The following is a 22,573-nucleotide window of genomic DNA, read 5'->3' as shown; positions in this document are numbered from 1 at the left end:
CCTCCTACGCACTCTTCCTGTGCTTTCTTAACAAAGTTTGAGAAACAGGCCCCAGAGGAGGTTGAGAAGTGATGGGATGTGTGTGGCAGGGTGGGTGGGGAGGGACTGTTTCCTTTCTCTTGGGCAGCCTTTCCCCCTTGTACTTCTGAGGAGTGGGGGATGTACTTGGGCAATTGCTCTTTCCTCTAATTTTAAGTAAAAACAAGTCGGAAACTAATTTTTAGGTTTCAGAAAAATCCACCGGTACTGGCAGAGCCTTCCGTTTGTTTCCTGACAAATAGCTTGTTGACACTGAAAACAAAAGGTGTATTTTTCTGGCACCATTTCTGGCTCTCCTTTTGTTAAGAACAAGCCGCTTTGTGGATATGTTCAGCGTCTACCATTTCTAAGTCCACTGGGTGGCATTTATGTGGCTTATAAACAACCTTCAGTTATTAATACTAGCGTTATTATTGGTAATTATTAATGATAGCAAAGTTTAGTTGGTAGCTGGGTGCACAGGATTAAATTATTAAAAAGAAAAGGAAAGAAAAAGAAAATGTGTGTGCCCATTCTGATCTTTGTGGACCCTGTCCCACCTCTTGTCTGTCTTGGGACACCTGCTTCATTTAAACCCCTAAAAAGTCAGTGGGACTAGTGCACATCAGTGATTGTAGCTGTGGACACACACACACACACACACACACACACACACACACACACCCATACATCCTCATCCACATATATGTGTATGTCTCTGTGCCATGTATGGGTTAAGACAATAGAGACTTTGTTTTTCATTGTACGTTTGCCAAACGTGGAAGACAATTTCATTTAAGCATTTTGATTTTTGTATGGACTTAAGAGATATCTAGAAAGAAATCCTACCTCAACTATTCCTTTATAATCAGAAATATTATTTCTATTCTATGTGTAGTTATTTTTTAGAAAAGAATGCTCTTCCCATTAAACAGATTGCTCACTTTTCTTTGGCTAAAGAGCCATCACGCCCAAGGAGAGCCTTGGAGGATACTTGTAGCTTCTGGTGTTTTGCATTTCCATGAACATCAGTGATAATCAGTGAAATTGATGGATATTGTTTATTTCTTAACTAGAAAAAAATGCTAATAGATATTGGCCAAGCCGCAGTTGGGAAATCTGAATATTGTCTCAGTCCTAGAGTGGATTACCATCCTCACTTGTCTACTCCTTTCAAAGATTCTATGCAATTTTTCTCCCCAGCTGAATCTATTCTGGTTACTTTGACTTTAGGAACACACAGAAAAACCCTCTGGAATTCCCCCTGCCACATATTGCTGCTGACTAAGAGTGAGTTTTAAAATATAGTCTCTTTTCTTCTTACTTTGCTTCATTTTTTTTCTCTTTTGCACTTATCACCTTCAAACACACTGCATAATTATGCATGTTTTTAATTCGTTGTCTATGTTTCCCCATTAGTATCTGAGCTCCATAAAAACAGGACTTTTTGTTTGTTCCATTCACTGCTATATTTCTACTAACTGGAACCATGCCTGGCACATAGTAAGTGCTCAGTAAATAATTGTTGAATGAAAAATGAATGAGTGGAGGGATTTTACGGTGGTAGGCTGTGGTTATAGCCTTGTTACCAGCTCTTTCGTGAACCAGCAAAAAAACCACTTAGCCTTATTGAAGGAGATGGGTAGTTTCTGTCACAGGCGTCACTGAGAATTTAATGAAACATGATTCTTCCCAGAGAATGCACATGCTCAGTAAAACACATTTACAATAAGTTTCAGAGGCTTACCCAGGGACCCTCATAAAAATTTATTTCTAGCTCTAAAATTCTGATCACCTCTCTTGTGTTCCTCCCATAGAATAATTCTTTCTTGCTCTCCCTTCCTCACCTTCCACATTTTCACCTCTTAAATTTGTTCACTAAACAATTTTTTAAAGAAGAGGTCAGATTTTCCTGTCATTTTTGCAGGTGTGCCCAGAACTCAAAATTCTTTACTGTTAAATCTTCGATGGAATATCTTATCTTGCTGAAGATCTAATTCCCACATAGAGTTGGTTGTTTCTACATGGAATTGCAGATAAACATTAAAGAACTGGTTTTGTTTCTTCTTCATTTAATTGACCCTCCTCCCCCTCATTGCCCTTCAAGCCAATCTACTCATGAACATGTTGCTGGTTCTTCACCTGTGACATACCCTTGCCCTTCATTTCTTTGGATTTCTCATCTTTTCTGAATCCTTATTTTCTTTAAGATGTCTTCCATTATTGACACACTGTTGGTTGTTTATTTCTTGGATTGTAGTTCCCTTAGCACTTAAATGCTTTTGTTTCTGTCACTTTCTTTTTTATTTATTACTCAGTTGAAATGATCTTTTATCCCTCCCTTGATACTCTAAAATTTTCAAAGGAAAAGAACTATACCCTTCTTTTGTTCTTATGATTCTTCATCTGTTCTCCAGTTAGTATGAAATGAATGTTAATGACATATTTTAGCATATGAAGCATTTAGAAAACTGTATTAATATCACTTTGTAGGGTAATAAGAAGGTTAAGATAGGGGCGCCTGGGTGGCGCAGTCGATTAAGCGTCCGACTTCAGCCAGGTCACGATCTCGCGGTCTGTGAGTTCGAGCCCCGCGTCGGGCTTTGGGCTGATGGCTCAGAGCCTGGAGCCTGTTTCGGATTCTGTGTCTCCCTCTCTCTCTGCCCCTCCCCCGTTCATGCTCTGTCTCTCTCTGTCCCAAAAATAAATAAACGTTGAAAAAAAATAAAAAAAAAAAAAAGAAGGTTAAGATACCTTCAAGATGTTTACTATCTTATTTAGAGTAAAGGGTTTAATGGAAGTACATGATGATATAGAGTATATAATTTTTTTTAATTTTAATTTTATTTTTTTAATTTACATCCAAATTAGTTACCATATAGTGCAAAAATGATTTCAGGATCATTTATTCCTGAATGCCCCTTAATGTCCCTTACCCATTTAGCCTATCCCCACTCCCACAACCTCTCCAGCAACCCTCTGTTCTCCATATTTAAGAGTCTCTTATGTTTTGTCCCCATCCATGTTTTTATATTATTTTTGCTTCTCTTCCCTTGTGTTCATCTGTTCTGTGTCTTAAAGTCCTATGAGTGAAGTCATAAGATATTTGTCTTTCTCTGACTAATTTCACTTAGCATAATACCCTCTAGTTCCTAGAGTATATCATTATTAACCAATCATGAACAAGGTAGGCACATGAACTATTGGCTTACTAGACTCAACATTTGATCTTGTTTATTCTATGAAAAATCCCAAAGAGCAAGTTATTTTATAGATCTTTATTTTTTATTTTTTAAAATAAGCGCTATGCCCAACGTGGGCTTAAAAACACTACCCCGAGATCAAGAGTCACATATGGCACTGGCATGTGAACCAGCCAGGTGCCCCATATTTTGTAGATCTGTCAAGAATACTCAGTGGTTTAAATGAAGTGGGATGAGAGAATATCATTCATGACACTGGGAAATAAATTCTTTAAAATTAAGTGAATTAAAAAGTTCCTTTCATTTTTTTTTATCTTGGAAGTGAGAAAGGAAGTGTTTCATGAGAGGAGATAACTAGTGGGTTTTTTTCTGGTAGGAAACTAAGTGGAGCAGTCACCTCTGAAATTAGTCCGCCCTGTAACTATTCAAAAGTCATACTCCTACCCAAAAGCTTATTCAAATAAAGAATTGCAGTGAACATTTGTGGTGTTTTGTGAAGTAAGGCATTTTCCTAAGCATTATAAAATCAATTGCATTTACTTTCTTTGGATGTGACAAAGATGGAAACTTCTTAATGATTAATGCTTTTTTTTTTTTGAAGTTTATTTATTTATTTTGAGAGAGACAGAGAAAGAGAGACAGAGAGAAAAAAGAGAAAAAATCCCAAGCAGGCTCTGTGCTGTCAGCACGGAGCCTGACACGGGGCTTGAACTCACCAACCAGGAGATCATGACCTGAACTGAATTCAGGAGTCAGACACTTAACCAAGTGAGCCACCCAGGTGCCCCATGACTAATGTTTTTTTTGACTCTAATCCATATTTCTCTAGTTTCTAGGACAAACTATCACAAATGTTGTACAAAAACAAAGCAGACGGGTTAAAATTTACACTTACATTTCAGGCTTGATGATTGGAAATATCATTATATATGCCCACACTTTATTTTTTAAAAGAGAAATCAGTGTCAGCTTCCATTTCCTTTCACACAAATAGAAGACGGTTGTGAAACCAAAGCAGTACCTTGAGATTGACTCCCTATTTGAACTTTGTTATGTTCTTTATAAAAAATCAAGTGAGTCATTAAAAGTTTTTGATTACTAGTACTGGGAAGTGGGTTCAGGTTATAATCATATCCTTACAAACACATAGCACTACACTTTCCCCACTGGTGAAAGTACCAATTAGTTCATCTTACTTCCTCTCTAAAGAGTTCCTTCAAAATTCCCCTTTTATGATGACTACACAGGTGAACAATAGCAACAACAACAAAAACAACAAAGCTTTATCATATGATCCACGCAAGGAGCTTCCTGGTTTCCATGTGACCGCAAGTCCTACCTCAGATATTGGAGGCGGCATTATCACTTTGTCACGCATTCTTTACATGTGTGCAGCCCTGATAGGCTTGTGTTCTGGAGGACAGAAAAATAAGCTTCATTTTCGATCTTTAGGTTCATAGGCAAATGTTTTCTTTTGGAGAAGACTGTGATCAGATTGGAATTTGTGGTGTGTGGCCAATTAACATTCGAATCTGGCCCAGAGCAGATAAGGCTTCTCCCCTAAGCACTTAACACACCAGAACTATGTGGCAAGCACAAATAAAAGATTACATGAACACACAGGCTTTATCTAGTTCAACATTCAGTATAAACCGAAAGACATATAAAATCCCCACATCGAGGTACAATGTATTAATTGTTTCATCAACAGGCATTTATTAACTATTCTAAAAGGCATATGTGATGTTCTCAGTTAGGCTTTGTGCCCAGGAGGTTGTCAGCCTCAAGTGAACACAGAATAATCTTAAAAAAAAAAAAAAAAAAAGGAGCTATAGCTTTTGTATGCTACATGCAAAACCACCAGAAGGGTAGTCAGTGAATACTGTGGGGATTCTGGGCAGGCAAATTTAAGTGATGCCAGCACAAATAACCGTAAGAAGAGAAGAATTGATGGTGGGGAAGATACTGTGCAGGAAATGGCTGGTGTCCTGATGACAGACTGAAATTCCAAATCAGTAAGGATTTTATTCCAGAAACAAAGGGAACCCTTAAAACTTACTATTTTTTTTTAATTTTTAAAATTTATTTATTCTGAGAGAAAGAGAGAGAGAGCACACCTGCATTTGCAAGTTGGGGAGGGACAGAGAGAGGAGGGAGAGGGAATCCTAAGCAGGCTCTGCGCTGTGAGTGTGGAGCCCAATACAGGGCTCGAACCCACAAACCATGAGATCATGACCTGAGCCAAAGTCAGACACTCAACCAACTGAGCCACCCAGGCACCCCCCGCCCCCGCCCCAACAACTTATTAATGTGTATGCATTGGTGAAATGTACCAGGTCATATTATCAAATGATTAATCTAGTGGTGGGGGCGTGAGCAAGGGGGAAGAGTCTGAGATAATGCATGCAACACTGTAGCAGCAGTTCCTGGCTCCCTGTACCTGATCAATAAGCAAAAGCTGTTAATATTAAAGAGAACAAATAGTAAAATATTGCCGTAATCTAAGTGGTGGTGACAAATTGGACAAAGGTTGTGATGAGGGAAATGAAAAGGAAGGAATGAATAACAAAATACATATGAGCATTATTTATGTTTTTCTTTGCCCTTCTCATGCTTGTGAGTGGGAAGAGAGTGTCAGGGCTCACTTGCTGTGAACCAAGTGGGATGCTGAGCCTAAGGAAGGGGAGGGATGTGACTACCTGGAGAGGAAGGAACCGCACAGAGGCTTTCCTGGCAGTGTTGCTGAAACCCAGATAGATGCAGGTGAGTCCTATGGAACTGCCATAACTCAAGGGACCATGGATCCAAGCCTTATGTTTAGACACAATAAATGAATAAATGTGATTATGATTATGCCCTGCAAACTGTAGGTGTTTTGCAAAAATGTTAGTGTCACTGATGTCCCCCAAGCCACACTGGTGAAGATGATTGGTGGTTTTCTCCATTGTCACATGTGTAACTGTGAGGACAACAAAAAGACAGACCTAACCACGAGTTCCCACCTGGGCAGTCCTTCCAGGTGACTTTCCTCATGGGTGGATAGGCCAAGCTGATCTACCCATTTCCCTTTCTGCAGTTTCTGGGAGGATACCAGTAGTAGTCTGGGGCTGGTTTTACAAACTTGTTTTTTCAGGGTCTGTTTACTGTGGTGTAAGGCCAGCTGTCTTGGCTGTAAGGGAGGCATTGGGAAAAGAAATTATATGTTAAATTTTGTAAATGTTAGCCAGCAGTTATTGGGAATAGGTTTTCTCTTTTTCCAAATATAGGAAGAGTGGTGCCTGACTGGCTGAGTCTGTAGAGCATGTGACGGTGGATCTTGGGGTCATGATTTCAAGACCCACACTGGGCATAGAGCTTACTTAAAAAATGTAGGAGGAAACTATCACCATTTGATTGGAATTATGAGCGTGCTAGATACCTACTTTGTGCTAGTCACTAAGGCAGCAGAGTGGACAGAATAAGACTATTAGAGGAAATGAAGAAATATTGACGGAGGCACCACATCTGTTTACATGTTGATTTTCTTAAATTTTGATCGACATCTACATTATCTAATATGTTGATATTAGGTAACAATGCATAAATTCTGTTTTTTTAAGCCTAATTTTGTCTTTTTTTTTTGTAAAATAAAGAACCTCCAGTTATTACACTATAGCTTTAGCCTTTTTGACTTAGTAAAATGGCCTACTGCCACCTGGTGGCAGCGTGTCCTAGTCCAGAGAGGACAGGCAGGACAGAAAAATCACTTGGGAGGAAACTTCCGATACAAACACATCTAGAGAAGTGAGATCACGTTCCCATATTTACTCATGTTTCATCATGACCTCAAACCTAACATGTCTAAAGCCAAATAAATAATTTCTCCCTTAAATTAGTTTTCTTAAAATAGGTGCTGTTTATCAGGCAAGAATGCGTCCAGGCATCAAACACTCTACATACATTGTTTTTCTTACTTTCAAAACAAACCTACAGGGCAGTTACTATTATTCTCACTAACAAATGACGAAATCCAGGCACAGGGAAGTTAACGTTCCCAGTGAGATGCTGTAGCTCTTAATCATTATCCTCTTGTGCCTTTAATGTGTTGCTGGGCGCATTGTTCTTCAGCCATCTATATTTGGAACCCTGGGGTCATGTTTGCTCCTCCGTTGGTCTCACTGTTCATCCGTAAGCACTTGTCTCATACTGATTTGAGATTTTTCTGCTATCAGTTCCAACTGCCAAAGTTTCTGCTTCAGATCTTTTATAGTATGTAGTTTTTATAGCATGTTCCTGAATGACTTTCTTAAATTTTTTAAGTGAATTACAAAATAATATAAAACAATATATTATTGTAAATATCCAAATTATGGAGAAGAATGCAGAGTAAGAAGTGAAAGTTTTTTTCTTTTTTTTTTTTTTTGCCATCACTTTTGTTATTGTTCACTCATCTCCGGAGCAGTAAGCACATGTAATTTTTGGTTTTTAAGATATAAATAAAATTAATATTTTGATTACTCTGCAGCTTACCCTTTTTCACCCAGTAGTATGCCTTGCAGATCTTTCTGTGTCTGTGCTACAGAATTTACACACCATAGACACTGGATAAATGTTTACAAAATAAACCTTAGACTTCAATCACATACTCCTTTCATCCAAAATAGACATCATGCTTTTCGCTCCATTTTCATCTCGTTGAAGCATTTTCTTCCCCTTTTTGGTTATTCTTAATCAAGATCTCTTTCATGGCAAGTATGGCATAGCAATACAGGTTAGTTGCATTAAAGATCAATGAAATGTGTGTGCCCGACTGTGTGTAGTGTCATTTTATTGGGTAATTTTCCCCATGTAAACCAAACTCTAACTTATTATTTTCAGCTGTCTCATATAAATTTTTAATTTTTTTTACTATTCCTATAACTCAGTAGTTCTCAAATTTTACTGTGCATCAGCTGCACCTGGGGATCTATTAAAACCCAGATTGCTGGGCAACATCCCACAGTCTCTGAATCAGTAGATATGGGACGTGCTTGCAAATTTCCTTTTCTAACAAGTTTGCATGCTGATGCTCCCGATCCAGAGACCACACTTGGAGGATCGCTGATTTGTAAGACTCTCCCTGATGCGCCCTACGGTATCCTGATCCCTTCTCTGCACTCACTGTTTACTGCACACAAGAACTACAGCTGAAAGCGCTGAGAGTGGCTGTGGCGGACACGCAGGGCTGGGGTGTGCGTGACCTTCCAGGATGGGCCCAACAGGGACTCTAATGTGCAGAACAGAGAATGACAGTTCTGCCATGGGCTCAAACCACAAATTAAGGAACAATTCTCCCATGTGCAGATGGTGGAAAGACCTATCGTTTTCCCATTAGTCTGTGCTGCAGCACATGCTCTTACGATTCAGTTTATAGTGGTTGCGTCACCACTGAGTATGAAAGATGGCATTGTAATGCAACTACATGCAGAAAACAATTGTTTTATTTATATTCACTTCCTGATGGTAGCCGGCCAAATAAAAGTCCAGGTATTAACTGAGTTGATGGATCCAATCAAATATTTACATGCATTTCATTGTTACTGTGGATTCAGTGCTGGTGTGATTTGCCTTGTAAAATGAGTGTACCAAACTATTATTCAAGAATCTAAAATTGGTGACATATAAAAGGATTTTTCAAAAAAAATTACTGCAGAGTTCCTTTCTATAAATGTTGTAAAATTACTATATCTTTAACCATTTGATTTACAAAAACTGCTTATTTGTACATATATTTTTTATTTTTATTTTTTATTTTTTAAAATTTACATCCAAATTAGTTAGCATATAGTGAAACAATGGTTTCAGGAGTAGATTCCTTATGTTTATACATATATTGGGCAGAGAAAATACATCATTTACAGAATTATCCAAAATACAAATGTAATGTATGTATCTAAAACATATAATGGAATATTTATTCTTGAAAATAATGAGATATATGAGACATAATCATACTTCTAAGAATTTAATCTGCTAGATAAATTATAATTCTTGTAAAGGTTTAAATATTTACATTTAGAGCAAACATTTTAATGTTGATGCCATAATTAATGCACTCAGAATCAGGAAAATGCATTGGGGTTGATCAGTATATTTGACCCATGTTGCTAATGTGCTTAAGACATTTGTGTGAAGAAACGTCGCCATTTCTGGAAATGGACTAAAAAAATACTATTACTTATTAACTATTAGCTTTCATCAAGCATTCAACTGTCCATAAAAATATGTAGTGTTTTTTATGTGTTGACTTAAACTTTATGTAAATGGCTTTGTAAGAGTATGTATCACTCTTCAACTCCCTTTTGTCCCTGAACAATTTACTTGTTTTAATTACTGTGTGGTATTCTGTCTTATATCTATAACCAAGTTTGTTTATCTATTCCCTTACAGTGGACATTTAGATTGTTTCCAATTTTTCAATGCTAGAATTCTTTAGTGAATGCTGTCACGATTTATTTCCTTGAGCACATATAGTGTGTAATCTAGAAGTGAAATTGAATAGTATACGAATATGTAGCCTTATTAGATATTGTCAAATTGCTCTCTGGAGTAGTTGTACCAGATGACATTGCATCTAGTACTGTATGAAGGTTCTTGCTTCACATTTTTTTCCAATACCTGAATGTAAATGTTTTAAATTTTGTCCAGCTCGAAGTGTGACATTTCATTGTTTTAATATTTAATATTCCTAATATTCCTAATTATTGGCACCGATAGAGACTGTGCTTCTTTTCTTATTTTTATTAGTAATTGGGTTTTCCTTTTCTGTGAACTGTACAATTATGCTATGCCAATTTTTCTACTGTTTTGTCTCTTTTTTTAAAAATATCGATTATAAGTCTCTATGTAATCTGACCACTATCCCTGTTCTTGGTTATATACTTTGCGAATATTTTCTCCAGGTCTGTGGCTTGTATTTTAATTTTGTTTCACGGTAATCTTGCAGTTGTTGAAGTTTTTGTAGTGTAAGAAATATTATCAATTTTTTTCCCTTAAGGTTTTTATGTCTTTTTCTTTTTCTCTTATCTAAGAAAACTTCCTTAGTCTGGTGTCCTCAGAAAGTTTTAAAGATTGCTTTTTACACTAGGTCTTTATGTAGGACTATGTTGTATGTTGTAGATAGCATCAATTAATTTTTTCCATATGGATTATTTGTGGTACTGGCATTTGTTATTGAATAATCCATTCTTAAAAAAATTTTTTTAATGTTTATTTTAATTTTTGAGAGACAGACACTGCAAGCCAGGAAGGGTCAGAGAGAGAGGGAGACACAGAATCCAAAACAGGCTCCAGGCTCTGAGCTGTCAGCACATAGCTCGACGTGGGGCTTGAACTCATGAGTGGTGAGATCATGACCTGAGCTGAAGTCGGACGCTTAGCCAACTGAGCCACCCAGGTGCCCCTGAATTATCCATTCTTTTACCTCTAATTTGTGTGTTTGGGTCTGCTCAAATTTTTTTAAATTAATTAATTAATTAGTTTTGTTGTTGTTGTTCCATTATTCTATTGACTGATTTCTGCAGTTGTAGAAAAGCATGCATTTTTAAATTTTTCTATGAATTCGTTACATAGCCCCTTGGAATGTTTCCATGCCTTCTATAATTTCAGTCAGGTAAACAATAGTCTGTGGACATCAATTTGGTCCTTGCTGTTGAATCAGTGTGGCAGTCATTAGTGTAGTCTACCAAATGATTCCAGCTCTCTTGCCTTCTGGGAAACAGTGGGATTGCATTTCCTACTCTCTTTGCATTTGGGCACAAACATATGACTTATTTGCAATGGCTTCATTCTTATGTAGAAGCTTTAAATAGAAGCTCCAGGAACCAGCCTGTGATTTGCCACATGTTTTATCTCCTGCCTCAGCAATCGTGGAAGCATGGAGATGGAAATGCCCTGGTAGACATAGAGATAGACACAGAGTAGAGCCCCAAGTGACCTTTGGTAGACATGCAGCTGAATGAAAAACAGATCTTTGTCATCTTAAGCCATGGAGATTTTTTGGCATTGTTCATTACTCCTATGAAACCCGGTATATCCTGACTGGTGTAATTAATACTGTGTAATTAGAAACTTGATTGGCAAAATGGTAAACAAATACCTTGGCTGTGTCAGGTAATGATTATAGTTTAAGGTCTCTCTTTTCACTTCCTTTCCCCTCTTCCTTCCAATTGTATCACCCTCAGTGCACTCATACTCCCCAATATCCATGACATGTCAAACCAATTGGAGCCAATTTCTGATGGCCTGTATATCCTCTAACAGCCTACAGTTCCTCACACAGCCTGTATTTCTTCCTTCAAGCCTATATTTTCTCTCTTTGAGTGTCTACATTTTAGAAGATGGTACCTGAAGGGGTGCCCGGGTGGCTTAGTCGGTTGGGTGTCCGGTTTTGGCTCAGGTCATGATCTCACAGTTTGTGGGTTTGAGCCCTGCCTCGGGGTCTGTGCTGACAGCTCAGAGCCTGGAGCCTGCTTCGGATTCTGTGTCTCTCTTTCTGCTCCTCCCCCACTTTCACTCTGTCTCTCTCTCTCTCAAAAATAAACATTAACAAAAATAAGAAGATGATACCTGAACGGATAAATGTTTTGTCTAAAATCTTAGATGATAAAGTTCAACTTTTTGACCCCAGAGTGGGAGGTCATTAGTGAAAAGCATATTTTCTCAGCTTCCTCTTAGTATCACCTTGGTGTCTACCGACTCGATATACATCTTAGACTGGCTTTCATGTTAAAATCCATAATTCTTTGCCAGGGTTGCTCACATTCACACATTTGTGTGTTCAGTATCTGACTCATATTTCTGGAATGTTCAGGATAGGAGGGTAAAGATAAGAAGTGGGGGTGGCCCTAAGAAGACACTTCCCAGATGGAAGTATCTTTTTCACATAATGTCTCCACCAATGAAAGTTTCCTTTATATTTGATAAATTCCTCCTAAACATGCAAAATCATTGCATCTTATGGTAGGTTTAGGTAGTAATGGATGAGGGGAGGGAATTAATGTCCAGAAAACTACGTTTTTAATTGTCTACACTTTAATGTGAAATGTATGAATCCTTTGATTGGAATGTTTGCCTCCTAACACCTAGAAAGTGTTGGGTGAGGCAGCGAACAGTTTGATGGTGATGATGAGTAATTGTAGAGCATGGAACCCAGCGGGCTCAAATGGCAGGCCCACCCTGGAGGCTTTGGATTTGACAGAAGGAGGACACATGACATCTCAGACAGAATGCAGATGTGAGAAGGGACGTGGTAGCAGGCATCAGCCAAATTCTTACTTTATCATTTTTAAAAGAGTCCTGGTGAGGGTTACAGACATCCAGAAAAATCATCTCAAGTATCAAAAGCTACCATTTATACCTGTGATAGTTTCACTAAAGAATACTAAACATTTCTGATGTTAGAATACTTCTTGCCAAACTTCCTGTTCTTTAAAAAATAATGGTTGATTGGTTAACTAAAGTTTACACCTGTTTCTTTTTAGGTGGTTCTTTGGAGCAATCAAGAGAACAGATGCAGAAAAACAACTATTATATTCAGAAAACCAGACTGGTGCCTTTCTAATCAGAGAGAGTGAAAGCCAGAAAGGAGATTTCGCCCTTTCAGGTATGGGCATTGTTTGTGTGCTCTAAATATGGGTTTGAGAGTCTGTAGTCATGAACCTGCTGTGTGAACATGGACAGGTTAATTTGAAATTTGCCTTATTTCTTATTTTCATAGTAAGTACCAAAATTAAATCTGAACTACCCAAGAGTAATATAGAAATTAACAAACAGTTTCTAACTATGGATAGAAGTTTCCATATGAAATGAAGATTAAATAGGTCTGGCTGCATTTTCTCACTTTTGTATTATCTAGGGGTTTCTCCTTCTAGGGAAATGATAAGCAAAAAGTAGAAACTACATTGTTGTCAAATTTGATCTTTCCACAATACAGTTTTGATTTTTGCATTTCATTTGTCTTTGCCTGGTCGATAGAAAATGAATTGAAATGTTGGATACAAATGCATTTGGTTAATCCCATGACTTGTAAAATTTGGTTAAATGTAGTTTTTCAGCTAAAGAGTCAAATACATGTTGACTTTACATTGTCTTAGGAAGGAGGAAAGGCCTGAGAATTATCTTTAATAGTTACAGGTGCTAATATGCATGTTTCTGCTTTCATGAATCTGTCTCTCAGTGTAGGTTGCAAAGCTATTGAATGTCCTTTCTTAAAGACCATTTAGACTCATCTGTCACATGAGACTTTTTCTCTCCTTGCTGTGCTCTGACCTCTGTATTGTCCGGGCCCATTGTATGTTATTATGCCCTTTAAAGTGTGTACTCTGTTTCTCCAACTAGACATAAACCTTTTAGGGGAAGAGATTTTGCCTTCCTTTATCCCTGTTGGCCCTGTGGTAAATGTTTATCATATCTTATTGTGTCTGCCTGGCTCCCTGAGCTGGAAGTCAGCATGGCCTTCATGGTGCAGTAGTGAAGCAGGCCCTGAGCCCACGTGTCCTAGGAACTTTGATTGGACCTGAACTCAGGCCAGACTATATGTGTTTGGTCCCCAGTTTTCTTCCTCACACCAGGAAGTCCCAAATATTAGGGCAGATGGATTGGAGCTGGAAAGGATTAAGGACAGTGGTGTTGAGGCAGTTTTTTTTTCAGAGGCTCCATCCTTCAGCCCCTGCCTATTCCAGCATAAAGTTAATATTGATGTCAAGTTAATATTGATGTCAAATTGTTTGGTTCCAGCTCCACCCCTACTTAGAGGATGCTCTTCTGGTTACTATTTTTGAAATGTACCCAAGTAGGATGAGCCTCTGACCTTTCCAATCTTGCTTATATCTAAGGTAATAATCAAAGAATTTAATGACTGATACAGGTTGGGCATTAGCCACTCAGAATTGATGCCCTATCAGCCTGTGACTTCATACCAGTGCACACCTATATATACCCAGGTGACATAAGTGAATATTTTATTAGGTATAATAACCTTTTTCTGATTATGAAAGCAGTATAAACACTTTTATATGAACTATCTAAAATAATCTAAGATATCATAATCTAAAATATCACCTTCTGAAGATATATTTTTAATATTTGAATAGCTTTTCTGGCAAGCTTTTTTTCTGTGCTTAACCTTTAAACATATTTATTTAAACAAACACACACACTCATATTCAGAAAATAAATTGAGATCACCTTGTACAGAAAAATATGTATAAATATGTGTGTGTATATACACACCTATTTGTATGTGTACAAACGCACACAATGGTTCTAGGCTCCATTTTTCTTATTCTTTCAGTATCCTTGAATATTTTTTGCATGTCCTTTAATATTTGTCTATATCATTATTTTTAGAAACCCTGCAATCTTCCATCGAATGGGTATCTATTGAACGGGTATTAATCTATTTCATATTTTGTATATTTTCATTATTTTTAGTTATTTTGCTGTTATGAAATACGATATAGTGGACATCCTTATAGATAAATATTTGAAAATTTCCATGAGAATATTTACTCAGAGGAAGAAAAATATGTCTTTTGGAAATCTCTATGCTTAATGATAAGAAGAGATATAAGAGGATTTCTCATTTAAATGTATCCATGTTTGTTTATTTGGCTTTCCCAATACTTATATGTAAAATTAGGTAATCATTATTTGGCTAAAAGTGAGATTAAATGTTTTAGATTAGCATTAAACACAGAGAAGAAGAGTATTTCTATGAGGAAAACAAACTAAAAGTAGAATTGCTTGAGTCATATCTTTGAATAATGCCCAGACTACAGTGACTATTCTGAACACTTTCTAAGTAGAATATTATGGAACAAAACAGCTTTACGGGCTTAGAACAAAATTACAAGGATATTGGCTGTTATGTGCTGAGAATACTCTAGCGCTTGCTTATGGATCTAGGAAGCTTTGTAGGCCTTGCTCGGAAACCAGCATATCATTATGGATTCTTTTTGAATGAAGTCAAACAATTTAGAGTCTTTCAAATGAATTATCTGATTGCTGTGTATTCACTGGGGGACAAAGTAAATGCAGGCCATTATATTCTACTGAAAGGAAAATTTTCTTATTAGCCGGAAGGAGGGCTATCCAAGAGAAAAATGGAAAGAAAAGGTCTTCAATATGTCTACATTAAAACAAACAAACAAACAACCCAACTACTGACTGTTGATTACCACTAAGGACCTTCAGATATACCCGTCATAGATTTATTTTCTAGTGCAGTTGTCCCCTTAATCAGCCTGAATTGATGGTCTTCAATTTTGCTGACTGCTATGCTGCCAAAGGAGGGCCAATAATACCCCTTTTCTATCTCTGTCTTTCCTACGTGAGTTTTCCTTAGAAGTATTGTCTTTATTCCTTGGGCGGCAATGGCTTGCAGCTGTCAGAGAAGAGCTTCATGAAGAAGCATGATTTATTGATGCTGGGGCGGGCTCGAAGCAGCGGCCCAAGGTTGGGGTGGGTGCTAATTGGTTTGTTGTGATCCTTGCATGGCTGTCGGCTCTGATGAGGTCTGAGTAGATCTGGAAAGAGAGTTAGGGCCATGACACTTCTCCTAACAGCAAGGCACTAATTAGCTGTGAATTACAGCTGCACTTTTGGATATTACATATTATATGTGGTAGCCAGAGAATCTGTCTTCATTAGATGCATGACAGGTAGTTTTAGTAGCCCTACTGTTATTTGTCATTGGTAGTGAATTGTTTTTCTGATGAAAAATATAAAATTTCGATTGCATGTCAACTTGTTGGGCTATCTTTTGACTTCAATCAAGTACTTCAGAGGAATTATTATTGTTATTACCATTAATATTAATTTGCTGTTTGGAGTTCTGTAAGCATTTATATTACTGTTTAAAGTACACTTTAAGGAAAATACACTTTGAAGGCTAAAATTGAGCTGCAGGTGGGTTTTTCAGAAGAGATTCTGCATTGCACATTGTAATTTTACCTTAGGCAACTCTGCATATAAAAACCTCTAAAGTTGTAGAGAGAATTCCAGATTCCTTGTCAATGAAACCCTTTTAAGAGCAAACGATAACAGATTGGAGATAGTTGAAAAATGACTACATTGAGGACACGAGGCAAGAAAAGCTCATCAGCAATATTAAGGGAGATGCATTTAGAAGTTGATATCACTTATGTATACATTTGCTTATTTCTTCAGCAACATTTGAGTGCCTACCATGTGCCAGGCCTCTGCTAGGGGAAGGGCAGCAAAGGCAGCAAGGCACAGTCCCTGGACCCAGTCTTCAGAAGGTACAGCTGTCTAGTGAGAGGAGTGGAGGCAGGGGCCCAGTCTCTGAGGGGGAACAAGAAGGTTTCACAGAGGAGGAAGCATTTGTGTTCTGGACCAATGATTGTTACCAGGTAGCAGTGTGGGAATGATTATTCCTGGCAAGGCAAGTGAATGGAGTTGTATGCCTGGTGTGTGTGTGTGTGTGTGTGTGTGTGTGTGTGTGTGTGTGTGTAGCAGGGATGGAGAAGAGGAGAGAAGGAATGGCAGAAAATGAACCTGGAAAGGAAGGTTGGAGCTAGACTGTTCAGGGCCTTGTAGACCACGTGAAGAATTTGGATCTTGTTCTACAGAGGGAAATTTTAGACAGAAAGTGACCTGGTCTGACCTTTCAGAGTATATGGAGAAGGGATGAGTTTTGCAGGTGATAGTCTGAGGAGTGTTAGGGCAAATACGGTGGCATCCCTTGCAGCTGTTTGCAATCACAGGTGCAAGGCAGCAGAGTTCATCAGCATTCTGCACAGAGGACCGATGGGACCCAAACTCAGCTGGTCACACCAAGGTTCTTCCCTGGCACAGGGTATCCCCAGAAACCACAGGGCCCCTCTGTTGCTCTCCTTTTCTTATGAGGCAAGTGTGGGAATCACTGAGGACTCACAACAGCAGTCTTTGCTTTGGTGCTAAGCAGTCTGAGTGTGGGTATCAACTACTTGCAGGGCTATTTGGAAATCCCAGCACGTATGGGCTTTGGGCACTGTGGGAAACTGCAGTTCATTTTTTGTCTGAGGAAACCATGGGGCCTGTTGCAAGTTGTGGTCGGGTGCAGTCCCTTTTGCTGGCCATAGGGGGTGACAGTGAAACCGGCTCAGTGGGCCCTCACCACACAATCAAGAAACAGCTCCTAGGGTTCTTTACTAGAGAGTCCTGCTTATCTCCAATGATGACAGCCTGAAGCGGGGCAGAGGTATGGCGAATGGAGAGTAGGAAATGGAAGTGAGAAATATTTAGAAGATGGAACTGACGGGAGTTGGTAGTTGATCAGAAGTAGGGTATAATCAGGATGCAGAAAAATTAGGATGACTCTTGTACCTCTGACTTGAGTAATGGGGGAACAATGTGACTTTAGTCAAAATGAGGTATATAGGAGGAGATGGCTTACAGGGAGAGAGGGGAGAAGACCAAGGGGAGAAAGCTTAGAGATGTTTGAAGCAATGGACATATGGTGGACATACAAGTCGCCACCATCTCTTTTTTGACTTGTTTTTGAATTTGAGCAGAGTGCTTCTAGGATAAATTTCCATTACAGTGAACATGTAGGTCCCATGGAATATGCATGACTTTTATGATACTTTGTGATTACTATGAAGTCCCTTCTTCAGAATATAAAATAGGCCTCTGTAGGGACGTATTTTTAATTTTATTTATTTATTTAAAGTTTTATTTATTTGTTTTGAGAGAGAGAGAGAAAATATCCCAAGCAGGCTCTGCACTGTCAGTGTGGAGCCCGACGCAGGGTTTGAACTCACAAACTGCGAGATCGTGACCTGAGCTGAAATCAAGAGTCTGACTCTCAACTGACTGAGTCACCCAGGCACCCTGGGATATATTTTAATTTTAAAGTAAATATACTGAAATACTTAGACCAAATACATGTTTTGCCTTTCAAAGTAATACATTTTTTAGAATTTATTTATTTTGAGAGAGAGAGAGAGAGAGAGCAAGATAGGGGCAGAGAGAGAAAGAATCTTCAGCAGACTCTGCATTGTCAGTGCAGAGCCCGATGGGAGGCTTGAACTCATGAACGGTCAGATTCTGACCTGAGTGGAGATCAACAGTCAGAGGCTTAACCAGCTAAGCCACCCAGGTGCCCCACTCTTCAAAGTAATAGAATGCCATTGCTTAAAGTATTGCACAGATGGTAAAAGTGTCTTACAGAAAGGATATCACTTTTGTTAAAGGCCCTTAGCTGGGGCAACTCTGTGTTCATTCACTGAGGGCAACTTTGATACTTGAAAGTGGCCAGAATTATCTCAAGCAACTTTCTGAATAATATGGATGAGTAACCTGAGTGATACCATGGATACAAAGTGCTGTAACTTTTTCAATATTTCTGCATGTCTTATAAATTAATTCTGATGGTAATTCAAAAGGTAATGAGAACAACAGTGGCATCATTAGGGAAGATGCATACCCTTTCATGTTGACCTTGTGTGTATCCTTCACATGGAACTTACGTATTCAAAGATTCATCTATATTTATGAATAACTCTTTCACTGTAGGTAAATATGTGCTTCTCACACTAGATTATAAACTCGTTGGGCAGAAGACAGACACTTTTTTTCTGGTACATTCTTCTCCTCTATCTCCATAGTTGCCATATACTTTGTAAAGCCAGTAGAGGCTCAAATACTTACCTCTTTACCCTATAGTCTACCAGGAACAAAGACAAGCAAGACCATTGTCACTTTCTTAAACTTCTAAAATCTGGACCACGCAAGATCACAAATAATCCTCTTATTTGCTGTGCTTCAGGCTTATTTTAGACAGACTATTTCTAACCTTGACAGGTTAGTTGTTTCCAGGCAATAAGACTTTTGTAGAGCAGACAAAATTGGAAAAGGACATCACGTCTATTGTGGCCTCTGTCTCTCTGCTGGCATAGGGGTCAGACCCAAACTCACTTCCGTTGACCACTGAGATGCCATTATTGCACCCAAACTTTTTGAGATCTGCTGACTCGTTCTAATGTGTTGCTGGCCCAATGGCAAAAGGCTGTGTGTTTTGTTACCAGTCCCCTGAGCTATCCATTCATTCTTCACTTAAAATTAATGTGGACATAGTGGCCACAAGAGTGTGTCAACAGTTCTATTACTATTAACCATGAATGTAAATACAATTGTATCTCCCAAGTAGGAGCCCATATTAAATGGTTAGAAAAGATTGCTCCTTGAATTTATTATGCAATGAAACTTCTATGGATTCTGGGAGCATTTTGATATTGGTTAAAGATGTTTTGCTTTTTAAAAAGTGCACATGCTGCAGAAAGAAATTTTTATGTTAATAACTCCAGTATCTCATATAAAATATATTAAATTTTAAACATGTTGGTGCCATCTTAGAAAATGCCTTTTAATTAAAGTCATAATTTAGTTGTATCCAGCTTAATTGCAAATATCATTGCCTGTAGTAGCAAGTGGCTTTTTTTGTGAGTTATGATATTTCTTAACATTTCCTTTTCTTAACACTACTACTGATAAATTATATTTCAAATGTTTTAAATACTCTATAAAGTTAAATTAACATTTTATTATCTAGTGCATATATCTGTGTTTATGTCTGTACATATACAGACACAAAGAGATGCATAGACAAAGAATCTTTTCTCTAGAGCACTGGCTCATGGAAAAATCTTCTCTATTGAAAATCTATGACTAACATTTCTAGAAGCCACAGTTCTTTAGCATTCTTCTTTCACTTGTCTGTGAATACTACATACTAACTTATCTACATTTTCTTTTCTGGTTTTGCTTACCTTGTTTTATTTATTAAAAAAAACCCTCTCTGTATGAATATTTTGAGCTATTTGGAGGAAAACACAATAAAAGAAATGATGCATATTATTGCTTTTTGAATGTAACCTTATAATAATACATTTCAGATATTAAATAAATAAGTAGGAAGTTGATAAGTCATGTGGAGGTCGGTGAAATTGTTTCCTTTTTGTAATTCATGAAGTCTTCCATTCCGTTATTTTTTTTTTCATTTTATTAGTTGCCACATTAAGTGTATTCTTATTTATATTTTGTCCCATTTTTATACTTCTAGATGGAGGTAGTGGCTAGGTAAGAATTATTTGAGTTAGCATCCTCCTGTTTTCTACTCAAGAACATACATAAGCCAGAATCAGAGCGGCTCTGGAAACTGAGTCTATCAATCGATAATTTGTCAGACTCCGGGTGGATATTCTCCCGACTTCAGTGTGACTGTAGATGATCTGACATAAGTGGCAGGAGCAGATTTTGACTTTCACATCAGATCAGGGCTAGCGACGAAGGAGGAGGGGGGATGATCTGACCTGTGCTCAGTGTGTGTTGCTGTCTTAGAGAGCCAGGACATGCAGCTACCAGGAAACCAGGCAGCCATTGCCCTCCTGAGTAGAATGACAGGGGATTCGGGCTGTCCCTCGGCAACCATGTGTAGTCCCCTCCTTTTCTGCATCCAAATGGGACAGCTGCTTGCAGCACAGCAAATGTTGTACAGATGGAAGATGACAGACAATGATAGTGTGTTGCAAACTGAGTGAATTTAACCTCATAGAAAGAAAGGAACGAGCACTTTGCCCTCTTGTGATTGTGTTTTTCACCCATTCTTCTGGTTAAACAAACAACTCAGCATTACTGTCTTAGTCGGTTTTGTGTGCTATCACAAATTACCATAGACTGGGTGGTTTAAAACAGCAAGCATTGATTTCTCACAGTTGTGGAGGCTGGACGTCCAAGATCAGGCTGCCAGCAGATTCGATGTCTGATGAGTGTTCCTGGTTTGTAGCCGGCTGCTTTCTTGCTATATTCTTACATTGTGGGGAGAGAGAAAGACAGAGAGGCTTTGCACGTGAGCTCTCGTCTCTTCCTCTCCTTTATAAGGACGCTATCCCTTCATGAGGATTCTACCTTCACGGCCTCACCTATACCTAATCACCTCTCAAAGGCCCATTTCCTAATACCACCACAATTGGGGATTAGGGCTCCAATGTACGAATTTGAGGAGGAGACAAGCATCAGTCCGTAATGATCACAAAGGACTGAATTCTGTTCTTTGTCAGCAGGAATGCCAAGGGGGCAAGAGAAGATCCACCTTTCTTCCAGCAAAGCCACGAGGGCTGAACAATTGCTAAACACTGGCAATATGTTCAGAGGCTTGGTGCTTTAGCAGCCTTCCTGTGTGTGCTCTAAGAGAAAGAAATGTACACTCATTGAATTGGATGGAGAGGAAGACCAGTGCATATGTTTTCTTCTGAAATGCCAAGCTTTTTTTTCTTTCAATGATGAGTATAATGGGAAAAATAAATGGAAGTAATGAGATTCTGTATATGCGATAACAACCTTTCCCAACTTATGTTCCAGAATGTGAAGTCTTTGATAGGCCAGAAGTGGTCCATAGAACTGAAGATTTAGGAGTTAAATGCATTTGAAAAACATTCCCTCAGCCCTGACTCGACAAAGCACATAAAAGTCTTAGAAGCCCAGGGGCGCCTGGGTGGCTCGGTCTGTTAAGCGTCAGACTTCGGCTCAGGTCATGATCTCACGGTCCGTGGGTTTGAGCCCCGCGTCGGGCTCTGTGCTGACGGCTCGGAGCCTGGAGCCTGTTTCAGATTCTGTGTCTCCCTCTCTCTGTGACCCTCCCCCATTCATGCTCTGTCTCTCTCTGTCTCAAAAATAAAAATAAACGTTAAAAAAAATTAAAAAAAAAAAAGTCTTAGAAGCCCTACAGCAAAGAAATTTAACTTTTCAACCCGGAGTTTCCAAAAATCACTTGATTAGAGAACCATTTCTTTTTCTATAAAACATGGTTTAGGAAAAAATGATAGTATAAGAGATGATAAACAATAATCAGAAGATGTAGAGAAAACTCATACTCATGAGATATTCACTAAAAGGAACAGAAAATTTTTTTGAAAGCATTTGATTTGCAGTTATAAAATTCAAGCAAATAAAAATTCCATGAAATTAGCCGTAAAGAGCAGCATGAAAAGGTAATAATAGATCGAAGATAGCAAACAACAAAATTGCCACTTTAGGAACGTACGGAGAAAGTTGAGGCGCTCTTGGACAGAGAAGAAAAACAGATGAAAATTTGTGAGGGACGATAATGCACAAACTGGAGACATTTCTTGAAATTTATAAGCATAATGAAACGCAAGCAACAGTTAAATATGTGGTAGAAGAAAATTTTCCTGAGGTGAAAAAAAAAATCTGTGCTTATAAATTAAGAAGACTCACATTGTTGCCTACCTAGTGTATCCTTTCAAAATAATTTAGTATCAAAGATAAACAAAGAATTCTGCCAGCATCCAGGAAAAAAATAATTTCAAAAG

General features: G+C 38.3%; 1 protein-coding gene across 1 annotated transcript in view; it reads left to right on the top strand.

Annotated features, from left to right (window-relative positions):
• The window catches only part of FRK (fyn related Src family tyrosine kinase), a 109,234-nt gene that overhangs the window by 38,177 nt on the left and 48,484 nt on the right, over positions 1 to 22,573 (top strand). The window contains exon 2 of the mRNA XM_003986478.5: positions 12,722 to 12,843. Within this exon, the coding sequence (XP_003986527.2) occupies positions 12,722 to 12,843 (122 nt within the window). The remainder of the gene's footprint in view (positions 1 to 12,721; positions 12,844 to 22,573) is intronic.

This window comes from Felis catus, chromosome B2, assembly GCF_018350175.1.
Source record: "Felis catus isolate Fca126 chromosome B2, F.catus_Fca126_mat1.0, whole genome shotgun sequence".
Taxonomy (NCBI): Eukaryota; Metazoa; Chordata; class Mammalia; order Carnivora; family Felidae; genus Felis; species Felis catus.
This window is presented reverse-complemented; position numbering and strand designations above follow the sequence as displayed.